General features: G+C 34.1%; 1 protein-coding gene across 4 annotated transcripts in view; it reads left to right on the forward strand.

Moving 5' to 3' along the window:
• Positions 1 to 21,954, forward strand: part of Gcn2 (eukaryotic translation initiation factor 2 alpha kinase Gcn2) — a 239,244-nt gene that overhangs the window by 114,189 nt on the left and 103,101 nt on the right. For all 4 annotated transcript variants that reach the window (XM_081730836.1, XM_081730837.1, XM_081730839.1 and 1 more), the window contains 7 exons: positions 2,222 to 2,376; positions 3,104 to 3,304; positions 7,775 to 7,972; positions 11,725 to 11,899; positions 14,251 to 14,417; positions 15,675 to 15,849; positions 19,899 to 20,292. In XM_081730836.1, coding sequence (XP_081586962.1) covers positions 2,222 to 2,376; positions 3,104 to 3,304; positions 7,775 to 7,972; positions 11,725 to 11,899; positions 14,251 to 14,417; positions 15,675 to 15,849; positions 19,899 to 20,292 — 1,465 coding nt within the window. The remainder of the gene's footprint in view (positions 1 to 2,221; positions 2,377 to 3,103; positions 3,305 to 7,774; positions 7,973 to 11,724; positions 11,900 to 14,250; positions 14,418 to 15,674; positions 15,850 to 19,898; positions 20,293 to 21,954) is intronic.

Below are 21,954 nucleotides of genomic sequence, written 5' to 3' on the forward strand. Positions count from 1 at the left end.
GTGCGACATCTTTTCAGAGCTACTAAGATATGACTACGGAGTCTTATGATAGTTCCAACACTTAAAGTTTAAATCGCCATGGTTGTACTAAATTATTTCAGCAAGCTCTATCATCTTCGTCAGTAGCTCTGAAAAAGTTACATGAAAGAATTTTCACTTCTCAGAATGTCATTTTGTACTTTTTCCGTGTGCCAAGTTGGAAAAGGACGAGGTTCAAACGTTTATTGTATTTTTTTTAATTCTGTTGCTAAAAAATCCCTCAAAAGCAGTTTCTATGGTGTAATCAATCGAGCTTAATTTTATTTTTTTCTTATATTCTCTAATTTGTGGAGAATATTTTGTACATTCAATGTGTTCTACTATCTCCATTCACTAATTGCTCAGCTTTAACCAAATACGAAAGAAAAAATGTAATAATTGCGAAAAATCGTCAATTATAATATAAGTGTATGGTTTTTGCATACAGGTGTATACACCCACTTCTGTAAGTTCCCTGCAATGTATTTAACGCTTTGAAATCACTTTATTACATTAGTCCCTTGCTTCCGTGCTCACTTTTAATAGAAGTAGGCTTTAAAAAAAGACCAAACCATGAAGAATGTTTTTTGCACGACCTGAAAACGACACTATGCAATTATCAAATGAGAAGCAGCAGCTTCACTGATATGCCATGCCAAGACTGACAAGTAGAGATTCTGAGTGACCTTCTACGAACTCCAGTTGAGGTGAATCCATATTAAATGGTGGCAGAATTGGGAACAGCACTCTGTGGCGGGGTTGTCTCTGAACTAGAACAATGGGTTTTCCAATTACTGTTACCTGAACAGAAGCAGTACTGTGTAAACATTTGCAGTCTCCTATTAACTGGTTACAGAAGAGATGGGTAGCATGAAGACGAGAGAAGAAAAAAAATGGATTTTGTACTTGCAAAAATAAACCGTTGATGGTTGATCAAAGAAAGTTTTGTGGGAAAGTAATCGAAAACAGAGCTCCATTTACAGAAAGTGGTATGCTTTTGATGGGCTATGTACGGTATCATCTATTTTGAATTACTGCCATCTAATTAGACATCTAATTAGGCAATTTGCCGCCCCGTGCAATGGCATTATTTGCCGGCCTCCTTTCTCCAGACAGAACAAATCTTAAAAACCACGATTTTAAGTATGATACCCCATCATAAACAACGAAGGGGATGATGGAAAGAGCACTTGCACTCAGGAAGGCCTAAACACTACTAATACAATCTCGTTCTTCCTGTTTTTTTTTTTTTTTTTTTTTTTTTTTTTTTTTACTTTAAATAATAATTTGTTATGTTATGAAATATATAGCAAACACACCTGCAGAGGAGAGATGGTATTCTTTTTATATAATTCAATATCGAGCTTCAATCTCAATATATTAGTTTGCAATTTCAGTGGAACTAGCTCTCTTATCTTTATTTCTTGATTTTTCTTCTATATCTGTAAAAAAAATTAAATTAAAAAAAAAAATGTTTCCACCTTCAATGGTAAGGAACTTGTTTCTGACAAAGACAAGACTAGTTTTCATATCAAAACATGCTATCTAACTAAATGGAACAGGTGTTCGCTACGTTCGAGAATTGAGTTCTTTCTTGTATTTGACAACAGTCAAACAGTTCATGCTATGATTTGTTTGACCATTTGCTTTAGCAGTTCATGTGACCTTAAACTAATGTGACGTAAACATGATTTATGAATGTAGTATTCAAATAGATCATCTTAGTAAATGTAACTACCATCATAAGGAATTCTATTTCTAACGAGACATTTATTTTAAATAATATAATTATGACAGATTTTGCCGCCCCTCGAAACTTGCCACTCCGTGCAAATGCACGTGTTGCATATGGTACAACCGACCCTGCTTACGGCAGAAATTTACTGTCAGCTGTTGGAACGGCTAATAATCTACTTTGCTGAACAAGCTCCCTTGGGAGAGCATTAAATACCTGAAAATCTAGGATTTTTCCCTCCGTTGCTTCGAGGCAGGTGGCAGAAGGTTGTTGATTGAAGTGGTGATTGTTATACTAAATGAAGATTGTGTTCCAAGTATGTTCCCCCTCATCTGTTCTTTATGCTGAAATACGACATTATTTATAAGAGATCAAATAATAGTTCTCACAGATTCCGTAGTGGAAAGATAATACCGTCCATATTCTAATGAGTATATATTCTACATATTCATTCTCTTTTTTTTCTAGTTGGATATAGTAGATGATATCGAGAAACTAGCGCCTCCTATAAAAGAAGTGGAATGGAGTGTTTCGATTGAATCAAGTAGTGCTGTTTTGCCTGGAAGTGTAAGTTCGGATGAAAGTTCAGATGAAGAGGATGATGATGGTTGGATCGGTTTCTTGTAAGTTTTCATTTATTTAAAATTGAGAGTAAGACTTTTATTTAAAAATACAATTTAGTTTCATAATGAAAGACTTCGGGTTTAGTTCAGTTTTGCTTTTCAAATCTTCTTGTAACTTGTATTCTTGTAACAAATATTTTGTAACTTCCCAGAATTTGTTTATACAGTAGTCCAATTTTCATATTATTCTTATTTAGATTGGTTTATTGGATTAGCATTATTCTTAATCATGAATGTATTTGCCTTTTCAGAGCCGAGAAAACTAAATAAAATCATAATAATAAATACTAGCAAAATAGTAGGAACATATATTATTTTAATTTCCATTCATATTACAACTAGATTTATTTACAGTATGTATTTATTATCACGATTATTTGGTATATTCACTGTTTACTAAATAGATGTGTTACTGCACATTTTTAAAAATTAGGTAGGGCCACGGCGCCTCAGTGGTAAAGCGTTCACCTCTGGTGCATGAGGTTCGTTGCTCGATCCCAGCTCGCGCCACATGAACTTTGTGGTGGACAAATACCGTGTGTGTGGGTTTTCTTGAGGTTCCCCCGTTTCCTCCCACTTTCTTTATTCCACCATTTCATTCATTTCTCATCATTATTGCCGTCTCCTTTAGGCCAGGCGGTATGAGTGTGGGACGTAAAACTCCCAAGATTTCATTTCATATAATTTCATTTTTGAAAATTAGTTTTTTTTCCTTTTAATTTTACAGGCCTCGATCAGAATCTTCTGATGGAATAGTATTTGAGAGAGAAGGTTCGGGAACAGCGTCTGAATCTGGAAATGTTGATTCTAAAAATGATTCTCATGCGTTGGATGAGAAAGAAGACAAGAGTTCGGATCAAGATTCAGAAACTAAGGAGATACAGTTTATGTATATTCAAATGGAGTTTTGCGAGAAGAGTACGCTAAGGTAAGAGAACTAGTGGTAGTTTTACAGTGTAATCCATAAGGTAGAATTTTTGAAAAGTACTGGACTTCATATAAAATTAATTTTTCGCTGTTGTTACAGTGTGAATCTTCGGTGTATACTTTGATTACGTCGTACATTAACTCAGCATTGTTTCAATAACGACAAACGTGATTTTAGTTTAACTAACATGTCTGTTTTTCTTTAAACATAAGTTTCAGCAAACATAGAAAACTTCCACAATACAGCCTGGTAGTTCATGAAAGTTAATTGTGGACCATAATATAATATGGAAGGTTTGTCCTGTAACCTTCGAATCAGAGATAGTTGTTTATTATGGTGTCGTTATTTTATTAAACATTAATTCATGTGTTCACCATGAAAATCATGGTGTAACTATACTGTTGTAAACTATAATAAGGGTGTCACAACTTTTGCAATATTGACATAAGTGTATTTGTAACGTGATGTCACGTGACTGCCTCAGAAACTGCTGCCTAAAGCAGTTATGCCTAAGTAGGTAGTGGTAGTTTGTGACCCGGAATGTTACACAGTGCTGTCTTCCGTGTTTGGTCATTATACCGTGAAATCAGCTCGAAATTTGTTATACTAAAGGTGAAGGGGCGGTTGGTCAGAGCACAGCAGTGAGATATTGCAAAAAAAATTGTTCTGGTTGCAACAACCTGCCTGATAAGCCATCCGCAAACGGTGGATTCCAGCATCGTACGCCGGGTCATACAGGCAAATCCTATGATTAACACTCCGAGTACGAATTGACCTCAACTCAAGGATAGAGGCAAAGAATGTGTGCAAGGAACTTCTGGAAAACCCGCAAGATTTCCAGTTCTGAAGAGAATAATGTACGTTGAAAAGTGAATATTTTTCAAGTATCTTGCGGTGCATAAATAGAGGGTAAACAGGGGTCAGATGCCGGATAGTGTTGCCAAACATGGAGGTTTCGAACACAAGCTAATGCTCTGTATCTGACTGAATTATGAGAAAACAATTCACTACAAGTTGGTTTCAGGCTGTCGAGCCATTTCTTGGTTTCAAAATTAAACGTTATGAGTCTCTACTGTTAGAGGGAAAAATCATTATCCTTCTCTGATGTGATTTTTTCTAAAGCTGCCTCTGAATTGTTTTTTTCCAAAATTTAAACTTCAGTCACTTTCTCATACCCACAAAGGTACATCCGCCCCATTTCATGGAAACGATAAACAAAATATTAGCCTCTCCGATTATATATATAGTCTTTGTCAAAAGTCTGAGCACACTATTGATTTTTCAGTATTTTCCAATTAAAAGACATTGTATCTATATACAAAATCTTGTTTATTGATATTGTTTTGCAAAATAAACAACGTTGTTCATAAAAGGGATGCGAAAATACATGATTCTGTTTACATTGAGAGACAGTTATTGAGAAAAACCGTTTTGCAGTAAACAAATAAATAACGAACAGACAACTAACTTCACACTTTGCAACAACATCTGGTGGTATTTATGTGAAATCTTATATGAATAGTTCTCTGTTTATTACCACGAACAGTTGTGTCTGTGCTATTCAATTGAGTCATATATGGGTAAAGTTTGGTGCGAATGTGTGTCATGCGATTGTGCTGCTTTCACTCCCGTGAATTATTAAATCAGTATAAATAACGTGAAAATACTATAAAATGTGGAAGAGAAACTGATCTAAGTGCCGAATTACGTGCCCAAGTGGTTATTTTAAGAGAAGAGAATAGTCTATGCGGAAAATCGCTCAGTGGTTGTAGATGTCAGTCGAAGCAGTGTGTCTGACTTTTGAAAAACAATCACAAACTGGTGTAAATATTGCACGGAAACTGATCGTCCAGAAATAATAACTTCTCTTAACCACAAATTCGTTAGAACTGCAAGCAAACGGAAAAGACGTTTAACCGCTCCGGAAGTAGCAACAAAAATAGGGAAGAGCCGTTCCCAGTCAATATCAGATGGGACGATGGTTCGAAACCTGCGGATTTATGTTCTTGGGGGTGCGGTTGCAGTAACGAAACCACTCCCTCGAGCAGGAAACATTGCGAAAAAGTACTCTTGGGCAAAAATTTGAAGACTGGACCGATGAACACCGGAAGAGGATACTCTGCACCGACGAATCTAAACTTCAACTTTTTGTTTCCCAACGTCAGTTGTTTGTGTACCGCCCTTCCGAAAAGCACTTTCATCCCGACTGTGTAATACCTACAGTAAAACACGAAAATGGTAGTGACATTAAGTGGGGATGTTTTACAGGCAATCAAGTTGATGATTTAAGTCAAATCAACGGAATAATTGACAAAAATATATATAACAACATTTAAGTGAGGCATGCAATTCCATTAGGAACGCGGATTTTGGGCCGTAACAACACAACAGGATAACAATCCCAGATATTTTCCCAAGTTATGCAGTAATTATCTGTAAAGCAAAAACATGCTGACATCGTCACAAAAATGCAGTAGCTACCACAGTCACTGGATTTGTTACCCATCAAGCTGTTGTGAAATGAACTTCACATGACGGTCCGTGAACACATGGCAAGGAGTACTGAATACCTCTGAGAAGCTCTTCAAAGCTGTTAGAGTCGCAAAAGTTGGATAAATATACCGAACAAATGCTCGAAATTTATAGAGCTCTTATCAAGGCTAAGGATTGGGACTTCGATTATTGCAAACTTCCATAATAAATTTGTCTCAATGAAAGCAGAACAGTGTATTTCATTCCATTATGTAAACAAATTATGTTTATTTCGCAAAACAGGTCCAACAAAAAGGAGTTTGTATGGATACAGTGTGTTTTGTCTGAAAAATTCTGAAAAATCAATAGTGTCCTCAAACTTTTTACAATGACTTTATCTGTGTCGCCCTGAAATGGCTTCCCTATACCTTACTGATGCTTTTACGCGAAAACGGTAGATTGATCTTATTTCTGAAACCTTTAGGCAAAATCCGTTAATTCGTCCCTTTTCGAGGTTTTTATTATGACGCTCCCTAATTATAGACTTGAGAAGGGTTAAAGATTGACAAAGCCTGATATCAAATTTCAGTAGTCCAAGGGTCAGGGGAATGCAACGGGCAAAGATTCTTCATAGTGACGCCTTTAGGACCACCAAAAACGCCTAAAATGTTACAGTTTTTGGTAAAGATTTAAAATAGGAAAAAGCATCTGATTTCAAATTCATGTAGCCCAAGGCACAGAAGAGTAAACGATCTTGACAGTGTGCGCTTGTAGGACAACCAAAAGTTTCCAAAACGTTGTGCTATAACGGTAATAACTTTCCAAGTCTGCAAAGTAATAAATTTTAATTTTAGTAAATAGGAACATATAATTTACAATTGTTGAATGTGACGCCCGAAGGTTAGTATCTTTAAATTTTATATTGTTGAAGCGACGACAGTATTTTAAACCTTGGTTTTAATACATATTTCTCTAAATTCTTCGAAAAGTAAACTTTATATTGCATTATTTTGGAAAATTTAGCTTTATATGAAATTGTATAAGTTACCTAATACTTACTGCACAGCGTTAAGACACTTGCAAGTCTATTTTCGAGTTATTTTCCTCCTTCTTTTTAGAAGTAAACTAATCGTAGTTTCCTCTCCTGCAAAATTTACAAAGTCGTAGATGACCCTTTTTTACAATGACGAACTGTATTGTACATCATACTCTTCTATATAAAAGAGAAAGATAATCTATGAGAATTGTGTTATATAGCAAGTACTGTGGTTTATGAAAAAAATAATTGTTTTTTGAGCATATGACACAATTTTCACGGAATTCAAGTCGCAAAATATTGCGAATTTTCTGTATTTTTACATTTTTACAGATTCGTGCAGTTTATATATACGATGAAAATACTGCGAAAATAGATTTGCCGCTATGTAAATCTTGCGACTATATTCTGACAAAAATGAATTACAAACATGCTGCTGTAATCTTCGTGTATGTGTCGTTTAGTGTTTTAAAACTATTTGCTCAAAAATTTTGAAGCTGTTGCTTCAACAAGCTTTCTCAAGAAAGTTATTGTGTACTAGAATTTTACACACATTTAGTATTTATGTTAAGAAAATATTAAATATTTCTGATAACTATTATTCAGAAGGCAAGTTGTTAACCATCAGTAGACTTACATAAATCATGATGTAAATGAAGAAACAGTGTTCATGTTTTATACTTTCGTTGCTTTTCTTTTCTCAGATTCCAACGTAGTTTTTCCCATGTATTGAGTCCGTAGTTTTTCCTACTTTTTCTAAAATTACTTAATATTTTGCACTTATCTTTAGCCTTAATTTTTATATATATAAGAATTTAGTTTTAATCTAAGTACTCTCGGATTAATGTGTAGAAATGGTAGGTGTATTTATTTTTATATTAGTTCGTGGTTTTATAAATTGAATATACAAAACACAGTTTTTAATATTTTTATTGAATTGTTTATTTTATTTCTTTTAATAGAAATGCCATAGATGACAACTTATACGAAGACGAAGACCGAGTATGGAGACTGTTTAGGGAAATAGTTGAAGGTTTAGTTCACATACATCAACAGGGTATGATACATAGGGACCTGAAGCCAGTCAATGTATTTCTGGACTCCAATGATCATGTAAAAATTGGTGATTTTGGACTTGCTACAACAAATGTTCTTCCAAGGTAAGAACTGATGTGACTGATGGCTTGCATTGCCCAAATAAATTATTATTAAACAGTAATAAGTAACAAAATGTAAATAATCAAAATGTACTAGCAATTGTACAGTGTGTCCCAAAAGGAAGCATAAAGTAGGTAGGTTAGTGTATAATATGTGGCGATGATAATGGTAAATAGTTAAACAATAAACTCAGGGTATTAAACCCTGTTTAATCTTTCAAGTGTCGTCTATCATCGTTACAGCATGCATCTAGTCTGTCCGAAAAACAGTTTTACACGAATTGCAGTTTGCATCATTGTCCACAAATACTTCGGTTATGAACTTTTTCATTTCATCCACTGTTTGGGGAGGGGAGGTATCTCTCATAAATATTACTTTTCACTGCGCTTCGTAAAAGAAAGTTAGTTGGCGTAAAATCAGTTGAACGTAACAGCTAGTCGGTGTTGCCTCGCCGTCCGATCCAATGCGTGGGAAGATACTGTAAAAGGTAATTTCCTTACCACCAAGACATAATGAGGAGTTGTGCCATCTTGTAGGAAGTACAGTTCATTGAAATTTACATCAGTTATAAGTTGTGATACTACCTACCACGTCACGCAATCTGTTAGATGATTGTTACCGTGAACAGTTTCGTCAAAGAAAACTGATCCTGCAATATCTTCACTTCAGATTGCACCTCATACTGTGACGCCAAACTGGTTTTATTGCATTTGGAAAGTGAAATGAGGATTCTTATCAGCTCAGTAAACACACTTATGTCTATTTAAGTGCTCTGACAACTTGTCCGTCACAGAACATCATTCCTTTGAAGAGAAGTGAAAACGTTTTAAACCATGCTATAAACAAAATATGTTTTCATGCATTCATATACAGTGTATCTTTGTTCGCCAGGAACTAAGTTCTGAACAGATATATATCTCATCTAACCTCGTTCGCCTACTTTTGATTTATAATTCATGACATATTTTGTTAACAGTCTTACAGAATATGTTTTAACATTTAGATGTTAAAATATGATTTCCATACCGAAAATGTAGCTCATAAGTAGTGTTCAGAGTTTTTAAAAATAAATTCGTACTATTAAAAATGTCTTTATTAACAGAAGTTTTAGCGGTACTTATTTATACAGGGTGTATCAGAATTTCGGGGCGCAGAGCAACTCCGTTATGAATGAAGTTGCGAAAATATGGAGAGGGAAATTCTGCAAATAAATTGTTTTCAATCTAAAATGTTCGACATTTTTTCCAATTGCACCAGCCGTTTGGGTTCTTCACTGGTAAGGCACGCTATGTTAAATAAAAAAGCAGCATTTACAGTTCAACAGGCTGTTCAAACAGAACGTAAAGACACGCAAAAATGACTCGGGAAACGTGCATATTGTTGTGGAAGGGATCCTAGAACACTGAATCTGTTCACAAGAGTGCTAAATTGTTGATATGGTGAGGATCCAAGAAAATGAAATGAAATGAAATCTTCCAGTTTAGCGTCCCACGATTATACCCTTTAGGCTAGAGAGACGATGATTAAAGCAAGTGAATGTATGATAATGGAAGAATTGGAGGAATGAGAAAGTGGGAGGAAATGGGAGTACCTCGAGAAAACCTACGGACATGATTTTGTCCAGCACAAATTTACTTGGTCAGGGATTAAACCAAGGACTCCACACACCAGAGTTAAACGTTCTACCACTGAACCACCCTATTGAGTTGGAGAATCCACTTTGAAATGATTATTGACTCACTCTAGTTGGTACATTGAAGCAAAACCGACGACCCGACGACACATTCTAAAAGAATTCAAGACAGTTGAAGGCCGTGATATGCATTCTTAATTGTTCGATTTTACTGATCCTCAATCTGGAAACCCACCTGTAACAATTGTCTCTACTGTTGTGCATGATAAACCAAAGAAACTCCTCGTGATGCTTTCACCACAACATTGAAGTCCTGAAATCAGTGAAGATGAAAAAAAAAATAAATAAATAAATAAATAAATAAAATTAACGAACGGAAATCAACCCATACCGAAGGGGGACTCCGTGGATCAGATGGCTCGATGTTATTCTACAAAGAGAGGAACAAGGAGATAGCCCTTATCTATATTTTATACCCTGTTGGACATAGTTGCGATGAACGCTTTTGTTATATTGTTTATATTGAATTTCCGATTGGAAGCCAAAAGCACGTCATCGTAGAAGATCGTTTCTGTTGAAATTGGGAGAGTGTCTCATAAAGCCTTTCGTAGAACACTGTGCACAGAATGTAACAGGAATTCAGGATAATATTTGGCTGGTCATGAAAAGTATTGTAGGAAGACAACTTGAGAATAAGTTTCCAGGACCTGCTAAACAAGTTACCCAATCTAAGCATGGACGTTGTAACTTGTATTCCTCAGATGCAAAATCTAAGAAGATGAAATACAACAGCTTGGGGAAATCTACAGTTACATGCCCCAGATGCCATAAGCACGTTTGTGGCAAACACAGCAAGAAAACTATTGTTTGTGACAAGTATGTTGCTTCTGAGATGTGTAAATAGTATATCTTGTGATGTGGTGAAACAAGATTCTAGAAACAGAATCCCCGCTTCAAGTAGTTATTTGTAGGTAAATATCTCTGGACAACTGATAAGGCAGAAAAAAAGAACAAAAAACATGTTTTAAATAGAACTGAAAAAGCGTTTAATGTTTCATTGATCAGTATATTTTACTTACACAATACATGACTATATTGTCTATATATCCATATGTATCTTTTGTATGTTTATGCCTATCTCTATTTACTGATATCTGTATATTACTTTGTAAGTATATTTAACCATTATATCAATATATAAATAAACCAAATCGAAACCTAGCACAGATATTTCTGTCGAGAAAAATATTTTTCTTTGAGACATTGAGAGCAACCTCACCTAGCTAACATAACCTCTCATACTATCTATCTTTTGCGGAAACTGAATTTAAAAATCTCTCGCTGTTTCAAAGATGCAAAGATAAGGCATTATACCTTATATTTGTGATGCTCTACTAATGTTAGTTTGCAACGTTTACATATGCATTCCACAGGTGCAAAAACTTGACGTTCTGCTATTAGAAAAATTTTAACTTTATGTTGAGTTGGCAATACTGCTTGTCTGGCGACATCCCCTATAGTGTCAAATAAAGGTCCCTCACACAGTCTATCTTTTCGCAGAAACAAAATTCAAAAAGATTTAGCCATATTAAGGATAGCCGGGATGGAAACTATAAAAGGTTAACCCTAAATTCATTGGAATACTGAAATATTTGCCACTCCACCGCACTCTACGCTACCACCATTGAAATGTGATTAGAAACTGCCTTGCACACATACTACACTGTACTAAGTTGCTATTGATCTGTATGATAGTTTTTTCTATAAAAACAATTAAAATAAATAGGCCAGAGTTACTGACATAAATAAAAAATGGTAACTTAAACAATTACACATACACAGTTGGCAACACTGTACTAGAAACCTAGTAATAATATAGAATAAAAATATATGATTTCTTAGACAGCCCAAGTACATAGACAATATAAAATAGTTTCCGTGAGAAATAATGACATCCCCCCGTCCACGCTGGTATTTAATATAACCCAAAAATATCTTGGTGTTCCTAGGGTTAATGTAAAACAAGAGCTGTTATAATGTGTATTAAACAAGAAGTTTTCGAGTGGCTTCTTGTATTAAAGGAAACTCTACTAATCCTTTATTTCTGTCTGTCTTGCATAGGCCATCTATTTCTGTAGTAAAGGAACAGGTATCAGGAAATGGTGACTCACGTGTGTTAGATCCTAGGTCGTATTCGCATGACGTAGGTGATGGATCTATGACAGGCCAAGTTGGAACTGCATTATATGTTGCTCCTGAATTGAGTAGCAGTAGCGGTAAAGCAATCTACAATCAGGTAATTTAAGTTAAATGTGTAATTATCTACTTTATGCCCTTTAAGCTAAAAGAAATTATAATAATATTAAAATATAAGTGAAACGTGATGAATTAATTGCGGAGACGAATGATTAAATGAGAAAATTCACATCACCTCAAAAGCTGAAATAATTATTCAATTTTAGCGGTTTTAAATGCTGTTTCCAGTGTTTTATAACAAGCTATTCGTTATTAAATATGGAATGATTGAGTCTATTAAACATATCGGAATTATTGATATTTATTTATTTATTTATCTGTTTATTTATTTATTTATTTTTAATTTTATTATACCCATAGTAGGTTTTGGGTTTAGATAATTGCATCGATTTGTATATCGCGAGAACTCAAATCTTGATCTGGTTTCTTACTAAATTACTAAAGAGTTGAAACACTATGTTTCATCCCCGATGACAATAATTTTAACGAAGTCTTGCAAAGATTGTGATCCGATGTCGTACGTGCTGCAAATCCGGGATCTTTTTAACTATTCATAATGCTTTTGATGTGTACTCATAAATTGTCGATCGGTATAGGATCTGATCTTTAGAAGGTGCATGATTGATCTTTCCTTCTTAATCTAAGTGTTATGACTGCTAATTATAGGCTGAAGTAGGAAAGTTACAGAAATGTTTTAATATTTACATCCTGGCGGTTACACTTTAGTGCCCAAAACTGTATTAGTGTTTTATTAGCCCATGAATAACACACTTTTATAATCCCAAAATTCTTTTGTTCTAACTACTATATTCAGTACATAATAACCCATTTTAGTAGAAGTTTACTGGTGCTGAAATTTTTTGGGATTTCTCACATAAGTTTCAGTATCATTCTGTGTTATATGTTGCCACAATTGTAGAGTGTTCGTAAGGAAAGAGTGTTGGAATATACATGTTCCTGGTCTTGGGCATACAGAACACTGGAATCCAGCCACCGGTACACAGTTTGACGCGACACTATCACCGCTGAGGCGGTTGAAGCTCCGCTGAGTTGTAGGCATAGTTTGCTTGCGACGCACTATTATTACGGTCAGATATCGGTCTTATTGTGGAGTTGTCGCATGTGAATGACCTCCACAGGACCTACGACTGACGTCTCCTATATCGATAAACTATTTCCATAATCTGAACATGACACTTTATGGCACATTGATGGCTCATGCTTCTGCTGTCTGTATGCCACCTCGTTCCAAGAGCCTCTTGATGCGATCCTTGGTAATCGCACCCAAATGATATCTTTATGCCACATTCCTGCTGTCAATTGCCACATTCATCTCAGCAGTACTCTCCGCTCATTAAAACAGCCCTAAACAGAAAGAACGCATTTCGACTTCAAGCATGACTATTCGATTTATTACCATATAGAACCAGGTTGACGCTTGCCACGGCTAGTTTAGTGAGTTTCACAAGCAATACGCGTCGTCTGCCATATTTCCGGTCTCGTGACACTCTTTCCAACCCTTACAACAATTTCTAGCATTAGCATTATGCTTAAGTTTTAGATACCGGTCTCTCTTTCTCTCTCTCTCTCTCATATATTCGTTCTTATTAACAGGTCTTGTAACTTTATTGTGAGTTTTTATTTTTAATTAATCGAGTATAATTTTAAAAGTCTTTCAAATAGGCTTTCATATATTTCTTTGACCTACTTCGGGTACGGAAATATTTTATTGTAATCTGAAATGGTTTTTAGTGATACGTGACAAAATACGAGCTCTTTCAATATACTGTTTCGTTAAAACCTGCAAATGTCATGCAGTAGTTTAAATTATCTATTATCTATAAAGGAATGCGATGTGTTGTGCAAAGATTTCAACTGACCTACTTTCTACACGTTGTAGTGATCGTGTGTTTCAGTAATGAGTATGCCTTTTCTCGTTCGTAAAAAGCTAAGAAAAAGATGATGATCATGCATGTATATTTAATTGCAGGCGATTCTTGATTGTTGTTATATTTTATTATTAGTATTATTATTGAAGGCAAGTAGATGTAACATACAACTGCCGCGATGTTTGTAACTATGTATGCCTAAAAAACATATTATCTTAGTTTTTTCATATATTTTAAAAATAATAAGTGTACCATTTATTTGGTTTAATTGTGTCCATAATGATTTTTCCGAACTGTTTCAGCCCCTTGTTTTGTAGTATTTTTCAAAAGGTAAGTCACTCACATGCAAAGGAGCACCAGACAAGTAGCTGAAGCAGTTCGGGAAAACTCTTGCAGATGCAGTTAACCAAGTGCTACACTTATTACTTTTAAAATATATTAAAATATTCATCAGTTACTTTCTTAAATAAATATCTTAGGCAAGTTTATGAACTCTTTACAGAAAGTGGACATATACAGTCTTGGTATAATATTCTTCGAGATGTGTTACCATCCATTGAAGACAAACATGGAAAGAGTTCAAGTACTAAGCAATTTAAGGCTGAAAGAAATAATACTTCCTGCAGATTTGGATGAAAATGTTATGCCGCAGCAAGTCTACATAATAAGGTAATTCATTCATTCTGTTTGTAGGTAGTTTATAATTATATACAGAAGCGCACTAAGGTGTAAGAAGAATATCTTTTTGTGTGAAATAATAATTGAAAGAAAGAAAGCAAAAGCCATTCGAACATTGCAAGAGATTTCACCATTTACCCAAAGTTTATAATCAAAGATGGATTCGGTGCAGTTCTTACAATGACCAACAATTTCTATTGTGTCGATATTACTGTAATCAGTTTTGTGACCTTTAAATAGTATCAATTCATGAAATATCAATTAAAGAATCGGGCAGGACGTAATCAAGGGTACGTCCTATCGTCCTGATATTTGCTTGTTTAAATACGGAAAACTTCAGCTATAGTAGTATTTATGGGAAGATGACTCGGGCTGTTTTGAAAAGAAGGCGATAGTCGAGTTTCGTGGATTCATAATTCGGCGTTTGTCTACGGAAAGGTAGGATTTTCTTATATTCAAGATATCAGAAATTATTGACCAATTAAGTATTTTATCCTCTGCATTAATGATGTGCTGCTCCTGTGTTTTGCTTCCGAAAGGTTAAGGTCTTACCATGTTAGCTTGTTATATGCGTAACTTGAATTCAGTCCTCAGTAGAAGCACATAGAATTCATATTCCACTTCAAAACTATATCTTCTTCTCTTATATGACCTCAGTACTGCAAAGAAGCTTAAAACATGGAAACAACCTCCCATCTGATGGATTCTCAATATGGGAATTATTAACAATTACCAGAATATGTATTTTCAGCTGTTGAGCTGAAAAGGTCCTCAATGATATGTTGTGTAAGAAAATGTCTTGGAAAGTTAAAAGAATATTTTAACAAATAAGCACTAATATAAGTAAAAACGGTTATAGAATTAATAACAGATAACCATCCAAGTGAAATTTACTGTCTACTAAATGCAGTCATTAACATTTTCCAGTGAAAGAAAAAAATGGTAATGAAAACATAGTATAAACAATCCATTTTACTGTGGTGATTATTTGTTTCCGATTATTTTAATTACTTTTTCGATGTATTACATATTTAATTCATTGTGTAAAATTTTATTTAATTTTTCACAATATGTTCCTTAAATAATATGTTACTGAAAATGTCTGTAGCTCAACAATTAAAAATATGACGATTTAATAAAAATTTCCATATTGACGATTATTAGTTTATTTCTTTATATTATATTGCTTTTTTTTAAAAAAAAAAAACTCTTACAAAACAGTGATAAAGCATTATGTTTTGATTTCAGATGGTTGTTAAATCATGATCCTAGTTTGCGACCAACTTCTTTCGAGTTGTTACAGTCAGACTATGTTCCACCTCCGCAACTTGAGGAAGCAGAGCTACAGGAAATGGTTCGACACACATTATCAAATCCTCAAAGCAAAGCGTACAAACACTTAGTTGCTACATGCTTTAAGCAGGTAGGCAACTTAAAATTGTAAAAAAACTTTCCCAATCTTACTGTGTGATATATTTTATTTTATTGCGTGTAAAATTAGGAAACACGTTAAGTTTATGTGAAACTCACTAATGAGGGCACATTATTTTGAGGAAAATTTCCTGGTATTAAAGAGAATGAAGGGTCAATATGAGGTCAAGTATCTTTCAAGTGTGATAAATGGAAGAAATAAATATTGTATATCATACCAACTTTTCTGTAGGTGCCAATTCATTGATATACAAAGAGTAAGATAATACGCGATTGGACCGAGATTTTAACCAGGGTCTTCGGCGTACCGTGCCGATGCGTTAACCATTACGCTACTCGGTGTTTCCTGAACAGCCATATGTTCTTTTAGTTTTAAGGTCGGTCCAGCCACTCAGACCACATTCACCTTAGCGAAACTGGCGCAAATCAGTAAATTAGTAATGGCAATATATACTAATGAATGGAGGAAACAGTCGTTTTTTACACACTAGAATCTTCCATAGGCGCGAATTCTGTGGTACACAAAGAATGAAAAAGTGACTGACTGAACCGGGACTCCAATCCGAGACCTGCGGCATATACTTTTTCACTCTTTGTATGTTATAGAATTCGCACTTGTAGAGGATTCTGGTGTGTAAAAATATCTGTTACTTTTCTCCTTTCATAAGTATATATAAAATCACCACCATCATAAGGTGCTTGGTATATGAACACAGGATTGTCCAATCACAACAGGAGTTGTGTTACAACCCACGTGGTCCGAGATGAGAGTACCGACCTCGAGAGTGAGAGAGTAAGTGGCTATTCTGGGAAGCGGACTGGGTGGTGAAATTGTTAATGCATCGGCACGGTATGCCGGAGGACCCGGGTTGGAGTTCCTCTCCAGTTAGTCGCATTTTCACTTTTTGTGTGTTACAATAATGGTAAGTTGTGCAGTGACAATACGACTACAAACTAAACCAACTTCTTTTTATCAACAGTAAAAAAAGTAACGCGAAATAAGTCAAATTTTACCACAGTTATAAAGAATAAACCACTTGCCATTATTTCGAGGAAATACAGGGTAATTGGTTTGCTCTTCCCGTGAATAATGTCGCGTGACAATTCTTATCTTTAAGAAAACAAGTTGGTTTTGCTTGTTTGCAGACTATGCTTTAATTGCGTGTAATGAAGTAAATCTGTAGGTATCAGTAGTTCGTGCTTTTTAAATAAAAGTAATAACCAAACTGAGTTATTCAAGCACATGTCAGAAAGACAGCTTACTCTGTAGGATGATGGGCCAAGAGGATTTAATAAACATTATGAGATTAATATCTTAAAAGTAACAATTAATGCCCTGTGGCTATACCTGTAGACTAAAGGGAAGGAATGATAATTGTAAATGAATGATAATGGAAAAATTGGCAGAATGAAGGGAGTAAAAGAAAACAGGAGAATCCGATAACGATATTATCCACATCACAAGCCTGGGATGTCTACCACTGAGTCACTGTGTCCTCTAAAAGGGAATTCAAAAAGTGCTTAAAAGCAATAAGATTTGAATATTGAGTATTATACAACAGAAGTAACATAGGACGGTAAAGGGGAATTATCACCAGCTCGATTACACAGGTGTCTATTATAAAATAGCTGACAGTAAATGCTATTGGCAATAACAAATGCGTCAGTAAATTGGAATCTCAAACATATCTATCTTGAATACGCATTTGTATTATTATTATTATTATTATTATTATTATTATTATTATTATTATTATTATTTATTTATTTATTTATTTATTTATTGTTTTTCCTATACTAAAAATTTTCGTAACCTTTTCTGGAAAGTATTTCTAAAAGAACTATCTTCGGAATATAATTTTCTTTTTTCCGCAACGTAAAATGATATAGTATTGTTTGTATATGTTGCATATTTTTGTATATGTTTGTGTGGCATACAATCCTTAACATACTTTCTTTTTGCAACAAAATGAGTTAAAAAGAAAAAAATATATATATATATATATTCTGTCTTAGTCATTTGTAAAATAATTATTTTTTTATGCATTTCATATTTAAAGATTCTTACTGAACAGGAGCAAGATCAAAATGACTGAGAATGACTGAGATTAGAGCATCACTTTGTAATGTAATCCTTCATCTACGTGTTGTACAAAAAGTGTGAGACTGCTAATATACATACCATACTGTCATTTGCAGGGTACAACGAAAGAAACCTATAATAAAATAGTAATTTACATTTGATCCATTTTTAATAAATGAACCTTTGTAATATTTCGTTCTCTCTGTCTGCTGAAAGCATCGTCTAGCAGGTTTTTTTGAGAATAACATTGAACTACTCCTGTTTACATCTTTGTGGCTATTTCTTGTTGTATGGAAATACAAAACAAATTGTGTATTTCAGAGCATAATTATAAAGCATTGAAATAAGGAAAACTTTGAAAACCAGAACTTTTAAAGCATAGTGTCTGCCATTGTAATATTTGAAATTTCAGTGTTGTCATATCTAGAATTATTGTGGAACTTGTGTAGAGCACTCAATAAACTTGATTATTTCGGAAATTTATCTTGAGAAATTTTTATATAAAAGATTTTTAATGGGCTAATTATTATAATTATTATTCATTTATGTATTTACTTATGATATAATCTCATTGTTATTCAGACTACCTTTGTTCAAATTCTATATTGGTTGCTTTTCCCAAATAAAATAAAATTCATAGACTAAACTTTCTCATAATGAAATGCGTTAATATGCAAACCTTGATTAATGAGTTTCAGCACGCCCTATTTTGCAACGAACTTTCGTTTTTCGTAAGAAATATATAAGCCTTGAACAAGCATAGATATAATTAGCGCATACATATTAAACTGAGTGATATCTGAAAACGTTTCTATTTGAAACTTACACAACAAACTCTTATCTAGTTTTCGTGTGTAATACAACCGACCCGGTTATTAACACATTTTGTCGTTAAAAAAATTAGTATTCTATGAATTCTATTTTATTAGGAAATCCCTTATCGTTATATGGTTAATATGCTCAGGAGAATCTTGTTCGATTCCTGGTGGGAGTTCATATGGTTCGGATCCCACGTTAAGCTATAAGTCCACGTCTCATATAGCCTCGGTGCTAAACGGGACAGTATAAACTCTAGATCAGCCATCAACCATCCAATTTTGTTTGGACAAACTACCAAAATTAAATTTGGAGAAAAGCAGTCCGGATAAACAGTGGAATTATATCATTAATAACAAAAGAAAACCCATCGAAATATCTCTGACATAAAAATTTCCCAATATAATTCCGGAATAACCAAGTTTAATAAATATTCTACCACGTATAAGTTCTACAATAATTCTAGATGTGGCAACATTGAAATTTCAAATTGCAAATGGCAGTCACCCTTGATTGATTTTCTGTGCTTGAAAAATTCTGATTCTTAAGTTAGCTGTATTATTTTTATAATTGTGCCCTAAGTAATAGGATTTTGTTTCCTGTACAGTTGCGTACGCAGCATTTCAAAGGAGAGTTCAATCGCTCAATTTCTTATGCTTTCAGGACACGCATGATTTTTGTATATATATGCATGATTTTTGTATTTTTGTATATATTTTAATGTATACAGTAAGTGTTCACTTTTCGATAATATCTCGCTCAAAGGGAAAATGTTAAAACCCCCTTGCGTGCTCCAATGATCGTGTATACCAAGAAGTAGCCAGAATGATGGAAATAAAAGCGGTTCAGTGTTACACTTTGGAAAAACTGCCAGACTATTATTCGAGAAAAAGGAATAAGCGAAATATCTTGGTGAATTACAAATTAAAAACACATTGATGGTAAATAACTACTTTATTTTTTATACATAAAAATGCATTAATGTGCAGACCTTACCGTGTTAAAGATATCAAATACCAGGTTAAATCACTACTGTATATTGGTTAAGAGTATCTTACGAAGAGAACATATTCACAGATTTATAAGAGAAAAAAAGTCGTCCATGCAAGTGTTTTACATTTATTCTGTTTGTGTTATCTCAGGATGTTACTCCAGCAGAAGATATTACGTATGATATGAACATACCCAAAGGAGCGTCAATACCAAAGCCGCATATACTGCAAGAAATTGCCAAAGAGACAGTGATAAAAGTGTTTCAAAAACATGGAGCAACTTGCATTTCTACCCCTTTGTTAATGCCAAAAAATAAACTGTACGAACAAACTGATTCATGTGTGAAACTTATGACTCATTCTGGTGGAATAGTGTCCTTACCACATGATTTAAGAGTGCCATTTGCAAGATACGTTGCTTGGAACAGTATAAACTATATTAAAAGATATGCTGTGGACCGTGTGTATCGTGAGAAGAAAGTGTTTGGCTTCCATCCCAGAGAATTATATGAATGTGCATTTGATATTGTTACTCCGAATCCAGGTACGTTTTAGAGCATATGGATGTTATAGGATTTACGAAATTTGTTCACTCATATATAATATAATTCCTTAATTCTTTACACGGTTATGGTATATGTAGCTTGGCTTAAGTGTATTTATCATATTTATTTTTGCAAGAATGATACCTGGTGTGCTTCAACAACTTTTCAGCAATGTTACGCTCAATGTAGCAACTTCATATATCCATTTAACGAATGATATTATAAAGCCAAAGATAAAAGTTATTCATAAAAGGATAGGATAGTTATTTATAAAAGGATAGAGGTAATTCTTCTCTCTAGTGCTTGTGTTACTAGCTAGAAATGGAATACGAGATTTCGCCTTTGAATTTCTATTCGCAAGTTGTTGCACTTGCACTCGGAAGCACGTTAGGAGGAGCTTTCTTCATTCTTGCATATACTTTGTTGATGTGCATGCTAGGAAAAGAAATACAGTGGTCTTTTTAATTCGAAGTCCAAGGGGATACGAAAAAAAGTTCGAATTATCCAAAAGTATACTTTGTTAAATATCTAAGCGAACAAAACCTACCTACCTGGAAAAAGTAGTATGCAGTAGACTTTAGCTACAAAGGAGCATATATACTGCAAACAAATAACATATACTCGTACATAAATTGGTCATATATACGATAGAAAATTACATTCCACATTCGTTGAATTAACGCACAAACACACACGGGTAATAACCTTAATTATATGTTCTTACTCAAAGAAGTTCGTGATTTTCGTTTGATTTGAATTGATTACTTTCACACTACCAGCACCTTCAATTTCATTTATTGCGTGTAATACGTTATGAGTGACATTTGATTAACATTCAATAGATACCTTAAGAGTGGATAATCACATTCAAATTTTTCAGCCATTTAGGAAACTTCGGATGAGGTTGACACACGCTCTTTCTCTATTTCATTGCCTTTTTTTTTTTTTTAATTATCTTCTTTATCATCAGATAAATTGTGTTTTTGTGTCACTGTTCCCTATTGCTGCCTCTAGGTAACTGAAAGCTAATTGTAACCGGTGCTTCTGTTTGCATTCAATCAAACATTAAAAATTCTTGTACTGTATTACTTCGAATTATCTAAACATGAAATTCAAAAATTCAAAGTCCACATCTCATGTGGGCATGTTGAAAGGGATGCTAATTCCAATACAATCATCTTTAGCGAAGAAGGCTGAGAAAGTGTTGTCCTACTTATTCGTGCCTTATCCCAAGTCACGGTTTGACTACTTACAGAGAATCTAGAAACAACACAATTTAATACAGACGGAAAAATATACAAAAATGAGTTGTTACTACTACTGCTGCTACTACTACTACTACTACTACTACTACTACTACTACTACTACTACTACTACTACTACTACTACTACAACAACAACAACAACAACAACAACAACAACAACAACAACAACAACAACAACAACAACAACAACAACTACAACTACTACTACTACTACTACTACTACTACTACAACATTATTATTATTATTATTATTATTATTATTATTATTATTATTATTATTATTATTATTATTACGAAAAATATCAAAAGTGTTTCACTCATAATATTTGCATCTCTTAACAATCCCTCCGCTGTTAAAGTGATTATCGTTACCAATAATACGAATTCAAATTCAG

The sequence above is a fragment of the Thermobia domestica genome, chromosome 11 (assembly GCF_964235325.1).
Source record: "Thermobia domestica chromosome 11, izTheDome1.hap1.1, whole genome shotgun sequence".
Lineage (NCBI taxonomy): Eukaryota > Metazoa > Arthropoda > Insecta > Zygentoma > Lepismatidae > Thermobia > Thermobia domestica.